Genomic DNA, 17,894 nt, shown 5'->3' on the forward strand with positions numbered 1-17,894 from the left:
GGGTGTAATGGAATCAGAACTCCGACATTTTCATGATGATCCTGTTATCGTGTTCTAAATCTGTTGTGAAGACATCTTATTTTCCAAAACGGAAGCACTTTGTTGAGTAGGAGTATGAAATAGTCATTTCAGGAATAAGGAGAACAGTTTCCAATTCACCTCCCAATCTTCCCGCTTTTGGAATGGGCAGCGCCTCTGCCCTCGAAAGACTCAGAAAAAATTGTTGAAAAATATCTGCCTCACAATGCTTCAGGTGCAGTCAGTTTCTCTTGTTCGCGCTCATTGTCTCAGGCGGCAGCTGTAATTTAAACAATGGTCTAAGGGCTAAGTAACCAGGGGCCTGTCACTGAAGGAGATGTTTTGACACACACACCTCACGGCAGAATCAGGTGACGGTAATAGTGTTGCACTCTGAAAGGAAGGGGAGAAAACCTTTTCTTAAAAAAAAGCGGAGAACAAGCACCGCGTTCGATGTTTGTTGGGTGACAAACAGAAGCTAAAATAATCTGATAAAGAGAAAATTAATATAAATATTGTGCGACAACAAGGTGCAGGGCTGGATGAACACAGCAGGGTCTCGGATTCTCCAGCATCTGCAGTTCCTACTATCTCTGATTCGATAAATATTGTGCATTCTCTTTACAGATTACCCAGCTCAAAATTGAAAACAACCCCTTTGCGAAAGGATTTCGAGGGGGAGATGACAGTGATCTGCGCGTATCTCGGTTACAGAGGTACGTTATGCAACAAACATGCAGGTACTCCATTTCATTTCAATGACTGAATTGGCTGTGTTTTGATTTCATGAAATCTTCTCTGGCGGGTTCTCTCTTTCAACACTGAAAATAAAAAGTGCTGGAGATCACAGCAGGTCAGACAGCATCCGTGGATGTGATCTCCTGTATTTTTTTTGTTTTAGTACAGATTCCAGTAACTGCAGTAATTTGCTCCTCCCCCTTTCATCAAAAAAGCTCATTTCCGGCCATGGGATGTCGGTCTTTTCCTTGACTTGAGCTGGGAAGTTAGAGAGAGAGGGAGAACAGTCTAGAATTTTTCGGTGGGAAATACCGTTTTTTTTTTCACGACGTGCACTGAGTGTTTTGAATCAGAAAATAGGACGGAAACCAAAGGAACCTTCAAACGGGCCGTTGCTAAAATGTGGGAATGGGCTTAAAGACCATCAGGAATCGGAGCAGAAGTATCCCATTCATTCCCGCTCCGCCTTTCAATGAGATCATGGCTGATCTAATCATCCTCAACTCCACTTTGCTGCCTGGTCCCCATGACTGCTTGATTGATTAAAAATCCAAACAGGGCGGGTAGAATTCCGTCAATCAACGTGGGGTAATGCACTGTTGTTACTATTCCATTCTTTTACTTATTCTTCGTGGGAGGCGGTTAGAACCATAGCACCCCTGCGGTGTGGAAGCAGGCCATTCGGCCCACCGAGTCCACGCTGACCCTCCGAAGAGCATCACACCCAGACCGTGATGGTCGCTGACTGGGCAGTATTTATTGCCCGTCCCTAGTTGCCCTTGTGGAGATGGTGGTGATGGAGGCAGTTTGAAGCCTTCCATTGAAGTAAACTCGATGTTGAAGATCAAGTGAATTTGACAATCCCTGAACTCAGGTTGTGGAAAACTGTTCTTCCACTCCCTTTACTCAATTACATTTTCAGCATCCAAATATAAAATCTAATTTCCACCAGCATTAGGTTGTTTAAACTGTTACAGCAAACAGGTAAGAGAATCCTAGAATTTATCTCAAACATAGAACATAACAGTCCAGCAGAAATGACAAACCAAGGTCGATACTAAATAATATCTCAATTGGAATACCATGTGCATTATTGAGATGGGCACTTTTGGGAAGGACCTTGAGACTTCAGAGACAGTATAAGGCAGATTTATTGGGATAGTTCCATTTTTGAGGACATTTCAAAACAAAACAAAATACACTTTGGAACATTTGTCTGAGAAGATTACACGTCACTAAAGGGTATGACAGGGCAGATGGAAAGCGGTTTTCCAGTCACTGTAAGCCTAGATTGCGAGGTTAGGGTACAAAGTTAAATGTGAGTAAGGAAACTAAAGGAGCTTGTAGAATTTACTTTTTAGGATCAATAATTGCACAAGAATGGCCAAGACTCAACCCTTGATCTGACAGTTGCGCGGAGGATGAGGGGATGAAGGAAAGTACAGAATGGAGATAGGTGATGAGGGGCATTTGCTCTCCCGGAGGTTAAACATCATGAATTGCTTCAGTCGAATGGCCTGGTTTCCGTAACAACATCAGAAATTGCTGGAGAAAACTCAACAGGACTGGCAGCATCAGAAAAACAAAGTTAATGTTTCCAGTCCAGTGACCCTTCTTCAGAACATGTTTTCTGTGTTGTATCTTTATGTAATTTAACTAGATATAAATGTGAATTCTTCAATTCCCCTTTGATTCTAAGGGGCACTCTGGTGACAAGTTTATTTCCTTAAAATAAACTAACTTTTGGTCAAAATGGTTTGCATTTAAAATGAGGGTGAAATGGGAGAGGACAGAAGGGGCTATTCCTCTGCGATGTGGAAATGCCAGGCGGGTGTTTCTAATAGTTACAGATGTCGCTCTGCCTCTGTGAAGAACCAAGCTTAGACTTGTCCCAGATTTTGAAATCTACCCTTTATTAAAATTGCAACGTCTAAATTTAGAACCATAGGACAGAAGGAGGTCACTCACGGGTAGTCGAGTCCATACAGACTCTCTGTAAGAGAAATGCATCGAGTCCGTTCCCCCGCCTCTGACCTGCACATTTTAATCTTCAGGCGCTTGTTCAACTCACCTTTTAAAGCTTCAGTTGCGCATTTCACCACCACCGTCTCAGGCAGTGCCTTCCAGATTCAAACCGCTTGCTGCATTTCCTTTGGTTCTTTCGGTCCTCTGATTCTCCGCCCCGCTGCAAAAAGGAACAGTTTCACCTTAAAGTGTGTGTCCTCGGTTTATTGACCCTTGAACTAAAGGGAACAGCTGCTTTCTACCCACCCATCATATTCTACACCGCCCCGCTGCCAAAAGAAACCGTTTCTGTCCGCTTAATCTCTCCAGAGCCCTTCAGTAAATAACCTCTAGATCTTCGGTTCCAACTGAGCTGTTTTCTGCCCTCCTTTTCCATGCTCCTCATGCTCTGATTGAGGTGTACAAGATTAAGAGGGATATGGACAGAGTCGACAGATGGCAGCCCCCTCCACCCCACCCCACCCCCCGCTGAAGTGTCAGTAACAAGGGGACAAGCTTTAAGGTGAAAGGCTTAAAGGGGACTTGAGGAAATTTCATTTCACGCAGAGGGTGGTGGGAGCCTGGAATGCACTGTCTGGGAGGGGAGTTGAGGCGGAAAACCTCAACTTTTGAAAAGCATCTGGATGAGCCCTTGAAATGTCGTAGCATTCAAGATTAATACAGACTCAAATCAGCTTCGGCGGTGCAGCCCCGATGGGCCTCTTGTGTATGGTATAATTTCTCTGAGAACAACTTCAGTCTGTCCTCTTGGCTGAAGTCCCTAATCTTTGGGATAGTAGAAACTGCAGATGCTGGAGAAGCTGAGATAACAAGGTGTAGAGCTGGATGAACACGGCAGGCCAAGCAGCATCAGAGGAGCAGGAAGGCTAGAGCTGGATGAACACAGCAGGCTCCTATGATGCTGCTTGGCCTGCTGTGTTCATCCAGCTCTACACCTTGTTATCCCTAATCTCTGGAACCGTTCTGGTAAATCCTGTCTGCCTTTCCTTTAAAGCTTTCAGATCCTTTCTAATGTGTAGCGGCCAAAAATCACGACCAATGTTGCAGGTGAAGCAGACACAAGTGAGGATTTGTTATAACTGCCTACAGACAAAGGGGGTAGCCATGGGTACCCGCATGGGCCCAAGCTACGCCTGCCTCTTTGTAGGTTACGTGGAACAATCCCTCTTCCGTACCTACACCGGCCCTAAACCCCACCTCTTCCTCCGTTACATTGATGACTGTATCGGCGCCGCCTCGTGCTCCCACGAGGAGCTCGAACAGTTCATACACTTCACTAACACCTTCCACCCCAACCTTAAGTTTACCTGGACCATCTCTAACACCTCTCTCCCCTTCCTGGACCTCTCTGTCTCCATATCGGGCAACCACCTAGAAACCGATATTCATTTCAAGCCCACCGACTCCCACAGCTACCTAGAATACTCCTTCTCCCACCCACCTTCCTGCAAAAATGCTATCCCCTATTCCCAATTCCTTCGCCTCCGCCGCATCTGCTCCCAGGATGAGGCATTCCACTCCCGTACATCTCAGTTGTCCTCGTTTTTCAAGGACCGTAACTTCCCCTCCTCGGTGGTCGAGAACGCCCTCAACCGTGTCTCCCACATCTCCCGCACCTCATCCCTCACACCCCGTCCACGCAATAAAAACCAAAAAAGAATCCCCCTCGTCCTCACGTACCACCCCACCAACCTCCGGATCCAACGCATCATCCTCCGACACTTCCGCCATCTGCAATCCGACCCCACCACCAAAGACATCTTTCCCTCCCCACCTTTATCTGCTTTCCGGAGGGACAACTCTCTCCGTGACTCCCTTGTCCGCTCCACACTCCCCTCCAGCTCCACCACACCCGGCACTTTTCCCTGCAACCGCAGGAAGTGCTACACCTGCCCCCATACCTCCTCCCTCACCCCCATCCCAGGCCCCAAGAAGACTTTCCACATCAAGCAGATGTTCACCTGCACATCTGCCAATGTGGTATACTGCATCCGCTGTACCCGGTGTGGCTTCCTCTACATCGGGGAAACCAAGCGGAGACTCGGGGACCGCTTTGCAGAACACTTACGCTCGGTTCGCAACAAACAACTGCACCTCCCAGTCGCGAACCATTTCAACTCCCCCTCCCATTCCTCAGACGACATGTCCATCCTGGGCCTCCTGCAGTGCCACAACGATGCCACCCGAAGGTTGCAGGAACAGCAACTCATATTCCGCTTGGGAACCCTGCAGCCCAATGGTATCAATGTGGATTTCACAAGTTTCAAAATCTCCCCTCCCCCCACCGCATCCCAAAACCAGTCCAGCTCGTCCCTGCCTCCCTAACCTCTTCTTCCTCCTCCCACCTCAAGCCGCACCTCCATCTCCTACCGACCAACCTCATCCCGCCCCCTTGACCTGTCCGTCCTCCCTGGACTGACCTATCCCCTTCCTAACTCCTTACCTACACTCACCTTTCCTGGCCCCATCCCCGCCTCTTCGACCTGTTTGTTTCCTCTCCACCTATCCTCTCCTCTATCCCTCTTCTATCCGCCTCCTACTCTCTCCCTATTTATTTCAAAACCCCCTTCCCCTCCCCCTTTTCTGATGAAGGGTCTAGGCCCGAAACGTCAGCCTCTCTGCTCCTATGATGCTGCTTGGCCTGCTGTGTTCATCCAGCCCTGCACCTTGTTGTCTCGGATTCTCCAGCGTCTGCAGTTCCTACTATCTCTGATTTGTTATAACTTCCTTGCTTTGAAGTCAGTGTTTCTGTCCATAATGTTAAGCATTCTAGATGCCTTGTTAACTTTTTTTTTAACCTACACAGCCACATTCACCGGCGTGTGTATGAACAGTCTCGGTTGCTGCAATCCCTGGAGAATTGCAGCCTTTACCTTCTATTGCCTTTTCCTCATTCTTCCGATCAAATGTGTCAAAAGAACAAAAAACAAAGAACAACACAGCAGAGGTGCGCCTTGCACCGACACATTTTGCCCCTCCACCCTAGGAAGAAACCTCACACTTTCCACTCTATCCATGCCATTGACAATCTTATAACCTTCTATCAGGTCGCCCCTCAACCTTCCTGCATTCCAGTGAAAACAAACCCAGTCTATCTAACCTTTCTTCCCCCATACCAGGCAACATCCTGGTAAACCTTTTCTGAACCCTCTCCAAAGCATTCATATCTTTCTGATAGTGTGGTGACCAGAACTGTACACAATATTCCAAGTGTGGCCTAACTAAAGCTCTAAAAAGCTGAGCTGCTACCCTCAATGATCTGTGGACCTGCACACCCAGATCCCTCTGAATATCAATATTCCTAAGTGTTTTGCCATTCACTGTATAACTTCCACCTGCACTTGACCGTCCTAAATGCATCATCTCACATTTGTCCAGATTAAACTCCATCTGCAAACTTACTAATTAGACCAGCTACGTTTTCCTCCAAATCATTTATGTAGACCATGAACAACAGAGGTCCCAGAACTCCACTAGTCACAGCCCTCATTCTGAAAAGCATCCTTCCACCGCTACCCTCTGTCCCCTATGACTAAGCCAGTTCTGTATCCATCTTGCCATCACTTCATACTGTTCTGCACCTAATTCCAATATGAAGGCCCTTGCCACCAATCTCCCTGTGTAACCTTGACATTGATCATTATCCTCCTCACAGTTCACAGGATTTCCAAGTTCTGTCACCTGCAACATTTGAAATTGTGCCACGTATTGTACACCCAAGTCGGAGCTATTAATATATTCCGATAAAAGCTGTGGTCTTAGAACGGCTCCCGCAGGAACACCGCTGTGTACCTTCTTCCAGGTCGCCTTCCTAGTTAAGAATCTTACTTCCTATCCTCAGTTTTTGTCACACTTATGCGTCAACGCTTTGAAAGTTCCCATGTAAAATGGTTAGACTGATTCCATCCTCCCACCAGAGACACTGTTTTAGTTCCTCAGTTATGCTTCGCAGAAGTTCTGGGTATGCACTGCAGTGAAACAGTTTATTTAAAACCTTATCTGTGGGCCCTCTAATCTAATTACCTCCCCCATCTGTTGGCCCTGACTCCCCTCTGTAATGCTACAGCTGGTATAAATACAAAAATCTTCCGGTGCCTTTTTTCTTCGCAGGGAATATCCGGTCATTTCCAAAAGCATTGTCAGGCAAAGACTGATTTCTAACCATGGCCAGTTGACACCGAAAATGGAAGGCAGCATAGCGCACGGAGCGCAGACTCATCAGCACTATCCGTACGACAGTAACGGGCCCCTCCCGTTAAGCTCACCCGGCGCCCAGGACCTGGCGCTCAGTCCCTTTGCGGCGCAGAGAGATTCGGGGCTCATCTATCACTGTTTTAAACCAAGAGGTAACTGGGGACTGAGTTTAAATGCATATTCAGTGATTATTGATCCGCGGAACTTAGCAAAGGCTAGAAGATTGTACTGAGGCAATCTAATGCTTTCAATTATTCTTACCCAAAACAGTAACAGAGTCCCCTCTATTCGGGATGGTTTAAAGTCCACCCTCCGCCCCACACACTGTCCTCCAAACCTTATATCACTGTCAGGATGAACTTCCCTTCTTGTGGACGGACCGTTCTGTTACGTTAACATTTACTGTCAGTAACTGCCGAATAAAATAAAGTGAACGGTTCTCCACTCAAAAACGAGCGAGCGTAAATCAAAATGTAGCAAAAACCTCGCACACGTCAAGACCCGGTTATGTTTTAATCTTTCTCCGTCTGTTTATTAATCACCATACTGTGTCTTTCTGTATGAATCTTTGTTTTGACTTTTACTGCCATCATCGGGTGTGTGTCCCAGGACCAGGTAATAAAGCTGTGAACCACAGCCTGAAAGTGTAAGACTTCATCCGGCTGTCTGTTTATACCAGATCCTGCACCTTTTTAGAAATTACACCTTCTGGCGTGGTTTGCGGAAAATGCCCCCGATTCACTGCTCGATCAAATCTCCACTCTACATTCATGACCGAAAACTTGGAAAGGACGGGGTATGTGTGCGCGGATCTCACCTCTGTCAGCTCCTGCCTGAGCACTGATAACATCTAATATAACCAATCCCCACCCACCTCCACCACCGTGTTTGTGATTACAAATCATATGCTGCTGTAATATTTAAACTAAACAGCCCGCAGTGCACAGTGCACTATACGCACCATTTTTATGTAGCTCTGACAAACTGTAAGGAGTATTTCCGAAATCGCAGCCTCCTTCCGCATGGGAAATGGTTAAACCACGGGGCGCTTGCTTTCCTGGCAAGTATTTCCTGCCAATGGTAATTGCTGCTGGAAATGAGAAGATCGTCTCGTGGCACCGACGACAATAATCTATCAAACCACAAATCTTACCTTTCCTATACATTGTGTAAATAAATACTGCGCTATACGTATTTGCACATAAGAAGTTTCTGCCCACTAACGCCTCTGTCTACATGAAGTGATGATTCTCCCGACGTTAATAGGAAACATAGTTTGACTATAGTAAGGATGGAACCAAACGGAGCGATAAGGTGAATGAGAAAGCTGCTCGATCTTGTCAGGGATGTGTCACATTAATCTATGTACTGAGGCTGTCTGTGTAGTCTGCAAGCCGACTGTCAGTAATTAACAGCTCCGACTGATAAGCATTCCTTGTGCTGATTGATGCTGAGACGTTTGGTCTTTGTAGCTGTACAGTGATGGTGTTTTATAACGGAGAGCTGGCACAGGCCTCTGGGCTGTACTTGGACGTTCTGTTTCTACTTACAGAAGATAACGGATGGCAATAAATTACTGAAACTTCCAGTTGTCCTAAAAAAAGTGGATGAACATAAGCCAATGTAAACAGCAGCTTGGAAAGCAGTTCTTTTACAGACAACTAGCATCGTTTTCTTAAAAAGTGACTTTTTTTTGACACAGTGCTGTCATAATGTTCTGCTTGTCACATTCCTATGTGCTAGGCAGTTGCCAGCAGAAAGGGCAGGTCAGACAGTCAAAATGCTCTCTCATAAGGAGTTCTGTGCCTTATGGACCAGCTGGCAGGAAATTACAAAATAAAATACAGACTGGAGGAACTCAATAGGTCTAGCAGTGCCTGTGGTGAGAGAAACAGAGTTAATGTTTTCTGTCCAAAGACTCTTCTTAGGAACTGAAGGGGCTGGAAGATGGTGGCGTTTATGCTGCTGACAAAAGGGGAGGTGGAGCAAATGGAACAGATCTCTCCTAACTCTCTCACCCTTCCATGACACCTTCCCATGCAATCACAGAAATTGGAACAAATGCCCCTTTACCTCTTCTGTTTATCAAATTGATTCCTGGGATGGCAGGACTGACCTACCAGGAGAGATTGAGTCTATTAGGATTGTATTCACTGGAGTTTAGAAGAATGAAACCAATCAAGTTCTAACACACCTAGACAGGTTAGATGCAGGAAGAATGATCCCTATGGTGGGGGAGTCCAGAACCAGGTTATCATTCAAGGAAATTGGGTAAACCTTTTAGACTGGATGAGGAGAAATTTCTTCACCCAGATAGAGATGAGCCTGTAGAATTCACTACCACAGAAAACGGTTGGGACCATAACATGATATGTTTTCAAGAAGGAGGTAGATTTGGGTCTTGTAAGTAAAGCGATCAAGGGATGTGGCAGGATGGTGCGATAAGGGTATTGAGCTCGATGATCAGCCATGACTTTATTGAATGGTAGAACAGGCTTGAGGGGTCAAATGGCCTTCTCCTGCTCCTATCTTCTAGGTTTCTATTTTTCATCACACTGCAAGGCCCCAGACACACTTTCAGGTGAAGTAGCTTTTTCCTTGTACTTCTTTCAATCTAGTCCACTGTATTCTCTGGTCACATGCAGTCTCCTTTACATCGGTGCGACTAAACAGTCTGGGTGACTACTTTTGTGAAATATCTCCACTTTGTCCATAGACTAACTCCAACCTTTTTGCTTACAATTTCAATATAACACTTGCTCTCAAGCCAACATTTATGTCCTGGACCTGCTGCAGTGCTCCATTGAAGTTCAACACAAGCTGGAGGATCAGCACCTCATTTTCCACTTAAATACTTCACAACCTTCAGGGCTCAATATTGAGTTCAACATTTTCAAAGCATGGACACTGTCTTCTTCCTCTCTCCCTCCCTCCACCTGTGTCTTGTTGGATTTGCTTTCAACAGATTTGACTTACTTTCTCCTTTTCAAGCCTATTATTAACAACTACTTTTGAATCTCAATCTCTCCTTTACCAACTTTAAACTCCCTGCGTATTTTGCTCAGGTACCATTACTGCCTGCTTTGTCAACATGATAAAAAGCATTATATCCAGCCCCTTCAGGTCTGAAGAAGAGTCTTTAAACTTGACACAGTAACTCTTGTTTCTCTCTCCTGTTATGACACAGGGGTAGCAAACTGAATCATCATTATCACTGGATTGCAACACAGTGAAATGAAAGTATTCAATGACCTCAAAGTTGCTGAATTGTTACAGATTTTATACGGAGCAGATTTTGGACACCATGTTTATAACTTAAACAAAAAGTAACAATTTATTATTCATATTGCAACTTTAGCAGGACAAAGCTAAACAACAGGTAATCTAATTAATATTTATGATTTAAACCCAATCTTCTTTTATCAAAACCCCACTCACATCTGAACACAGTTAAGGTATAAAGAAAAAAAAGACTTATAATTTGTGATTAGTGATAACTTATAATTTGTCAGTTCTGTTAAACAGTTTCAAAGGATGAATGTTGATCCTTCACACATTCCTTAAATAATGAGTCATTTACAGGCACATAACTGTATATCTAATTTTGAAGACAATCATAATTGGAGATTAAGAAACAATTATTTATTTTGTTTAACAAGCAAAAATAATTAATGGGTTAGAATAGTGGTATCAAACACTTTGAAATGGCAAAATGTTCTACTTCCCAATGATACCATTTGTTACCCTGATTATCATGAAACTCTTATAAAGAAATTTAAATATTGATAACAGGGAAAGAGGCAGATGGGCAGAATTTATAAAAGGAAACATTTTTAAAATAGATTTTATTTTTAAGAACTTATTTTGTATTGTTGTTAGTGGAATCAACAATGAATAATATTTTCAGTGCTGTGCTGCCATAGTTTATCACTATTACAGCCACATGGCAGAGAAAACTGTATCTAGAAGAACAAAGAACAATACAGCACAGGAACAGGCCCTTTGGCCCTCCAAACCTGCACCGACACATTTTGCCTTTCCATACTAAAACTGTCTTCACTTACAGGATCCATATCCCTCTATTCCTTTCCTATTCATGAATTCGTCCAGGTGCTTTTTGAATGCTGCTATTGTGTCTGCTTCCACCACCTTCTCTGGCAGCACGTTCCAGGCACTCACCATCCTTTGTGTGAAAAACGTGCCTCACACAACTCTTTTAAACTTACCCCCCCACCCTCCCCCAACACCTCGCACCTTGAACCTGTGTCCCCCAGTAATTGACCTCACCACCCTGGGAAAAACCCTCATACTTTCCACTCTATCCATGCCATTCACAATCTTATAAACTTCTATCAGGTTGCCCTTCCTGCGTTCCAATGAAAACAAACCTAGCCAATCCAACCTTTCTTCATAGCTAAAATCCCCATACCAGGCAATATCCTGGTAAAACTTTTCTGTACCCTCTCCAAAGCATCAACATCCTTCTGATAGTGTGGTGACCAGAACTGCACACAATATTCCAAGTGTGGCTTAACTAAAGTTCTATAAAGCTGCAGCATAACTTGTCTATCCTTATACTCAGTGCCCCTTCCAATGAAGGCAAGCATGCCATAAGCCTTTTTTACAACCTTATCTACCTGGACTGCCACCTTCAGTGATCTGTGGACACCCAGAACCCTTTGCATATCAATACTTCTAAGGGTTCTGCATTCACTATATAATTTCCACCTTGACCTTCCAAAATGTGTCATCTCACATTTGTCCAGAATAAGCTCCATCTGCCATTTTTCTGTCCATGCCTCCAACTGATCTATATCCTGCTGTATCCTCTGATGATCATCCTCACTATCCACAACTCCATCAATCTTTGTATCATCTGCAAACTTACTAATTAGACCAGCTACGATTTCCTTCGAATCACTTATGTAGATCACGAACAGCAGAGGTCCCAGCACTGATCCCTGTGGAACACCACCAGTCACAGCCTTTCATTTTGAAAAGCATCCTTCCATTACTACTCTTTGTCTCCTATATGACTAAGCCAGTTCTGTATCTATCTTGCCAGCTTACCCCGATACCATGTGACTTCACCTTTTGTACCAGTCTGCCATGAGGGACCTTGTCAAAGGCTTTACTAAAGTCCATGTAGATAACATCAACCACTTTTCCCTCATCAATCATCTTTGTCACCTCTTCAAAAACTCCATCAAGTTAGTGAGGCATGACCTCCCTCGCTTAAAACCATGCTGTTGATCACTACTAATTCCATTTGCTTCTAAATGCATATAGATCTTGTCCCTGAGAATTTTTTCCAATCCTTACCACTGACATGAGACTCACAAGCCTGCAATTTCCAGGATTATCCCTGTTACCCTTCTTAAACAATAGGACAACATTGGCTATTCTCCAGTCCTCTAGAACTTCACCTGTGGCCAAACAGGATACAAAGATGTCTGTCAATGCTCCAGCAATTTGTTGACTTGTCTTCCTTAATATTCTGGGATAGATTCCATCAGGACCCAGGGACATAACTACCTTAATACTTTTTAAGATGCACAACACCTCTTCCTTTGTAAGAGCAAGTTGTCTTAGAAACTAGACACTCTCTTCCCTGAGATTATGCTCCATCAATTCCTTCTCTTTGGTGAATACTGATACAAAATATTCATTTAAGACCTCACCTACTTCTTCTGTCTCCACACAGAGCTTCCCTCCTTTGTCTTTGAGTGGGCCAACACTGGATAATACCCTCTTGCTTTTTGCATATGTATAAAAATATCCTTAATCCTGTTTGCTAATGACTTTTCATGATCCCTTTTAGCCCTTGTAATTCCTGTTTAAGCTCTTTCCTACTTTCCTTATATACTTCAAGGGTTTCATTAGTTCCCATCCTCCTTGACCTTACGTATGCTTCGCTTTTGTTTTTTACCAAGGTCATAACATCCCTGGTCATCCAAGGTTCACGTAACTTGGCATACCTATCCTTCATTCTCACAGGAATGTGCCACTCCTGAACTCTAATCAACTGCCATTTCAAATACTCCCACATGTCCGATGTAGATTTACCCTCAAATAGCCGCCTCCAATCAACATTCTCCCATTTCTGCCAAATATTGTTGTAGTTTGCCTTCCCCCAATTTAACACCTTCACCAGAGGACTGCTGTTATCCCTATCCATGAGTATGTTAAAACTCACAGTATTGTGGTCACTACTCCTGAAATGCTCCCTCACTGAAACTTCACTTACCTGGCTGGGGTCATTTCCTAAAACCGTGTCCTGTATAACCCCTTCCCTGATCGGACTGTTTACATATTGTGTCAAGAAACCCTCCTGAGTGGTCCTTACAAATTCTGCCCAGCCAAGCTCCTAGCATGTAGTGAGTACCAGTCAATGTAGGGTATGATAAAATCACACATCACAACAGCCCTGCTGTTGTTATATCTTTCTAAAATATGTCTACATATTCTCTCTTCTGTCTCCCACTGGCTGTTGGGAGGCCTGTAGTATACCCCCAGCATTGTGATTTCACCTTTCCTATTCCTGAGTTCTACCCATACTGCCTCACTGCATGAGTTCTCTGATGTATCCTCCCTCAGTACATATGTGAGATACTCCTTTACCAGTAATACAGCTCCCCCACCCCTTTTACCTCCCTTTCTATCACACCTGAAACATCTAAAGCCTGGGACATTTAGCTGCCAGTCCTGTCCCTCTTTCAGCCAAGACTCTATAGTCGCAATAATGTCATCGTTCCAAGTACTAACCAAAGCTCTAAGTTAATCTATTTTGCCTATTATACTTCTCACATTGAAACATGTGCATTTTGGACCACCTCCTCTGTTCATTTCAGTAGGGTTTCCGTGCCTGTTCTCATTCTTAGTAACGTTTGCCTTGATTTCTATCTCTCCCTCAATTTCTGCATCTACTGCCCTACTCCTCTGGTTCCCACACCCCTGCCACACTAGTTTAAACCCTCCCCAACCATTCTGCCAAGAATCCGCCCAAGAACATTAGTCCTGGCCCTGCCCAATGTAACCCATCCAGTTTGTACAGGTCCCACCTCCCAAAAAACCAGTCCCAATACCCCACAAATCTGAAACCCTCCCTTTCACACCATCTTTTCAGCCATGTGTTCTTCCTATATATTCTGCTGTTTCTACTCCGACGAGCTTGTGGCACTGGTAGTAATCCTGAGCTAACTACCTTTGAGGTCCTACATTTCAACTTTCATCTTAGTTCTCTATATTCTGCTTTTAGGACCTCATCCCTTTTCTTACCCCTGTCATTAGTACCAACATGTACCACAAGCACTGGCTGTTCGCTCTCCCCCTCCAGAATGTCCTGCAGCCGTTCTGAGACATCCAGGACCCCACCACCAGGGAGGCAACACACCAACCCTGGACTCTCATTGGTGGCCACTGAAACGCCTATCTATTCCCATTACAGTTGAATCCTCTATAACTATAGCATTTCTATGTCTATCTCTCCCTCCCTCTGCAGCAGAGCCAACCATGGTGCCATGAATTTGGCTGTTGCTGTTATCCCCTGAAAGGCCATTCCCCTCACAGTATCCAAAACGGTATATCTGTGTTGCAGGGGAATAGCCACAGGATATTCCTGCACTGCCTGCTTAGCCTTCCTACTCTGCCTGGTGGTCACCCATCCCCTTCCTGCCTGTAGTGTCTGAGTCTGCAGTGTGACCACCTCTCTATACCTGCTATCCATGACACTCTCTGCCTCGCGAATGCTCCACAGTGTCCCCACATGCCACTCCAACTCCGAAACCCGGGCTTCTAGGAGCTGCAACGGGATACACTTCTTGCACGTATGCAGGTCCCAGGCACTGGAATTATGCCCGGCTTCCCACTTCAAGCAAGAGGAGCAAACTATGATTTAGAGCTCTCCTGCCATGTCTTGCCCCTTTAATTTAATTAATCCTTACAATTTAAATACTTTTAATACTAAGTTGAAGCTTCCGATGCTCTCTGCTCCAATAACAATTTCTCAAAACTTATCTGTTACTCACCAACAACAGTTTCCAGAAACAGTTTAGGATCGTGCTCCTTTACCTGCTAGAACTCTCGTTGCTGACTGGCCTCTCACGATGTTCTGTCGCCTCTGAACCTTACCTCTTCCATTTTTTTGGTTAGAGGAGGAAGGAGGGATGGTAACACCTCAGTAATGTAATGTTTGGGGCTAACCATTCCTTAACAGCAGGTTCCTCCATGATACCCTTCAGGCCCACGCTAACTGTGAGGTCCACTCCCAGAATGCAAACAAGCATCAACTCAGCACCCTCTGGTTGGATATCTATAATAATTTCTTGTCCTGCCATGGGATTAATGATAATGATAAACATATTGTTGTCTCCTTTCAGAAGCCCATGGTCATCCAGAGCTGTCCTGTAAGCGGCCTTTTCTAGAAGCCCCTACTTCAATTGCCGAAGAACATTACTTTCGTCCGCCGCCATATGACCAACAGGTGATGAGTCCATCCTATCGCAATGAAGCAGATCTAAGGGACGCCTGCATGTTTTCCACACCTGGAAGTGATGTGCCTGGAGGAGCTGCTGCTGAGGAGCATCCTCCTCAAACATTAAACTGCAACATGTGGGCTTCCGTGCCACCGTATGGTAACTGCAGTGTTCAGACCATGGAAACCGTTCCTTATCAGCATTTCTCAGCTCACTTCACCACCACTGCCATGATGCCCCATCTCTCCACCATTCCAGGACAGAGTGCACAGCCTCCCTGCGATTCACAGTTCAGTGGCTATCATTCACCACCTCAGCACCAGGTTCGACAACGGGTACCCATTTCTTCATGTTCTTCACGGGACAGAATTCCTCTTTCACCACATGAGAGAGTGCCACCTTCTCCTCACGCTCAGAACACTCGGGAATTTCTTTTCTCACAAAGTCTATCTTTACCAAGGGAGCTACCTACCCAATACCATTCTGGGTTGGGGCCTGTGACAAACTGGACAGACAGTTGACTCAGACTAATATAACCAAGCAGTATTAATAAGAAGGATGTAGAAACCATTTTGGATTTCTAATGTTAGGCAGATAGATTTCACACTGCAAAAGCTTACAATTTGCCTTGATTTAATTTCTCAATTTGACTCTGCTAAACCAGAGATACTTTATTATTATCTTCAAGGATACTCCTTCAAGAATACTCCTGATTTTCACTGCTTTGTTTAGATTATGCAATTCTTGCTCAATGTTTGAGGAGATGAAACCAACTGTAAAAATGTTTTCTGCAAAGATGCAAGTTGAGTAAACTTAAAAATACATAATGGGCAATGCTGCAGTACTCTCCTATTGTGAAGTTCTATGTGACTGGACTGGGAAACCTAAACATTCTGCACATTCTTGTATGGACAGCGCTAAAAGTCAAGTATTTTGTGCTTATATCCAATAGTGGAATATATAAAGAGCAGTATCATATTTTAAAATCATCTATCTATGAATAATTTTTGATGACTGTGAATTCAGTGGCTGGAGCTGTAATTATTTTTGAATTTTTCTTTCTGTGACCAACTCCCCACTCTGCTGGGTTATCCCCTACCTGCCCCATCTCCTATTGTCTGCTCATGTTGTGCTTTGTTCTGTCGAGTGTGGGTGAAAAATTGCTGCCAGCTGTCTGCCAGTGCTGCACCGAACTGGCCCCAGGGAGAAGTAAAATCCTTCTTAAGAAAGCAACTTGCTGACCAACTTACTCTTCCTCATTTGGGTATGGGATCATACAAACCCAGAACCTTTTGTTGCTTGACCCTGGTTGTTGTTTGTGGGGTGACCATGTGCAGGATCACTGGGGAGAACCCAAGTCCTTATGTCCTGTGATGCAGTGTGTCAGTGACTGAATCCACTGCACTGTGAGGAGCACCAACTTGTAATTATTCTTTTTTGTTACTTAACGTTTGAAAAAGTGTCCAGTTACTGAATAATACCAAATATATATTTGTTTGCTTAATTACCCATGTAAGCTAGCCATTTTCATGTGCATAATTTGACACAACTATACAGCCTTTTACATGCAGTTTCTAATAAGAAAACTCACTTGTTTGCAAACTTGGGTAATCAGTTGTTTGCAGTGTAAAACCTGTGTAAACAATGAGGTGAGATTACAATGCTGATGCAGAGAACATTGAGAAAAAGGGGTATTTATCCAATGTGCAATTGTCAATGAATCAATTTGGTAAATAGTGGCTTAAAAATATGAAGCACTTTTAAACAAAAGTTTCAGAAACACCATCCTAAAATCAGATGATCTCTGAATCTTTGAAACATTTTATATACCCACAGTGCCTAATGCCTTTGTGTTTTAAATGATCACACAGTTTAGTGCTTAACCCCATGAGAATGTTGTACAGTCAGCTGTAAATTAACTTCCCAACTGTTGACATCCATTAAATCTCTCAATCATGTTTTCAAAAGCTACTTTTCAGCTCATGTTCTTAACAATCTTTCTTCAACTATTTTCTGATATTATGCAGTCTTCTATGTAAGGAAAATGTGAAATATATAGGCACTTTTAGGAGAAGGAAGATTTTCCTGTATGCTAGCAGTGGCAAAACTATAAATAGGTTGTTTATAAATTTGTTACTCTAAACCCTGCACAGAAATCATTGTAAAGTGTCCTTTATTTGTGACTCAATACATTGTCTCAAGTAAAAAGATGGATGGATAACCTTCTGCTCGTGCAATGACCTCTGCTAGAAGGTACACAAGATGTACGTGCTGGATTCAAGCTCGGTTCTTCCCTTCTCTCTTGTATAGAACTGGCCGGCATTACTTTACAGTTCCTCTTACAATTGGCCAATATCAGGAGACTACTGAAAAGGGACAATGTAACAATTGATCCATATTCAAACACTAAAATAAAAACTTAATTTGCTCTGCAAACATTAAACT

General features: G+C 44.0%; 1 protein-coding gene and 1 long non-coding RNA gene across 4 annotated transcripts in view; one reads left to right on the plus strand and one right to left on the minus strand.

Moving 5' to 3' along the window:
- The window catches only part of LOC109916784 (T-box transcription factor TBX4), a 141,560-nt gene extending 125,239 nt beyond the window's left edge, over positions 1 to 16,321 (plus strand). For 2 of the 3 annotated variants that reach the window (XM_048612675.1, XM_048612676.1), the window contains exons 7-9: positions 646 to 758; positions 6,892 to 7,127; positions 15,354 to 16,321. In XM_048612675.1, coding sequence (XP_048468632.1) covers positions 646 to 758; positions 6,892 to 7,127; positions 15,354 to 15,970 — 966 coding nt within the window. In that variant the 3' untranslated portion in view covers positions 15,971 to 16,321. The remainder of the gene's footprint in view (positions 1 to 645; positions 759 to 6,891; positions 7,128 to 15,353) is intronic. The other variant, XM_048612677.1, reaches the window with a different exon arrangement.
- LOC125486168 lies at positions 286 to 7,340 on the minus strand. The gene is made up of 3 exons (XR_007264855.1): positions 7,237 to 7,340; positions 2,828 to 2,941; positions 286 to 411 (listed from the first exon to the last, which is right to left on the minus strand). It is a non-coding gene; the product is annotated as an uncharacterized LOC125486168 (long non-coding RNA).
- Positions 16,322 to 17,894: the final 1,573 nt, after the last annotated feature.

The sequence above is a fragment of the Rhincodon typus genome, chromosome 26 (assembly GCF_021869965.1).
Source record: "Rhincodon typus isolate 14 chromosome 26, sRhiTyp1.1, whole genome shotgun sequence".
Taxonomy (NCBI): Eukaryota; Metazoa; Chordata; class Chondrichthyes; order Orectolobiformes; family Rhincodontidae; genus Rhincodon; species Rhincodon typus.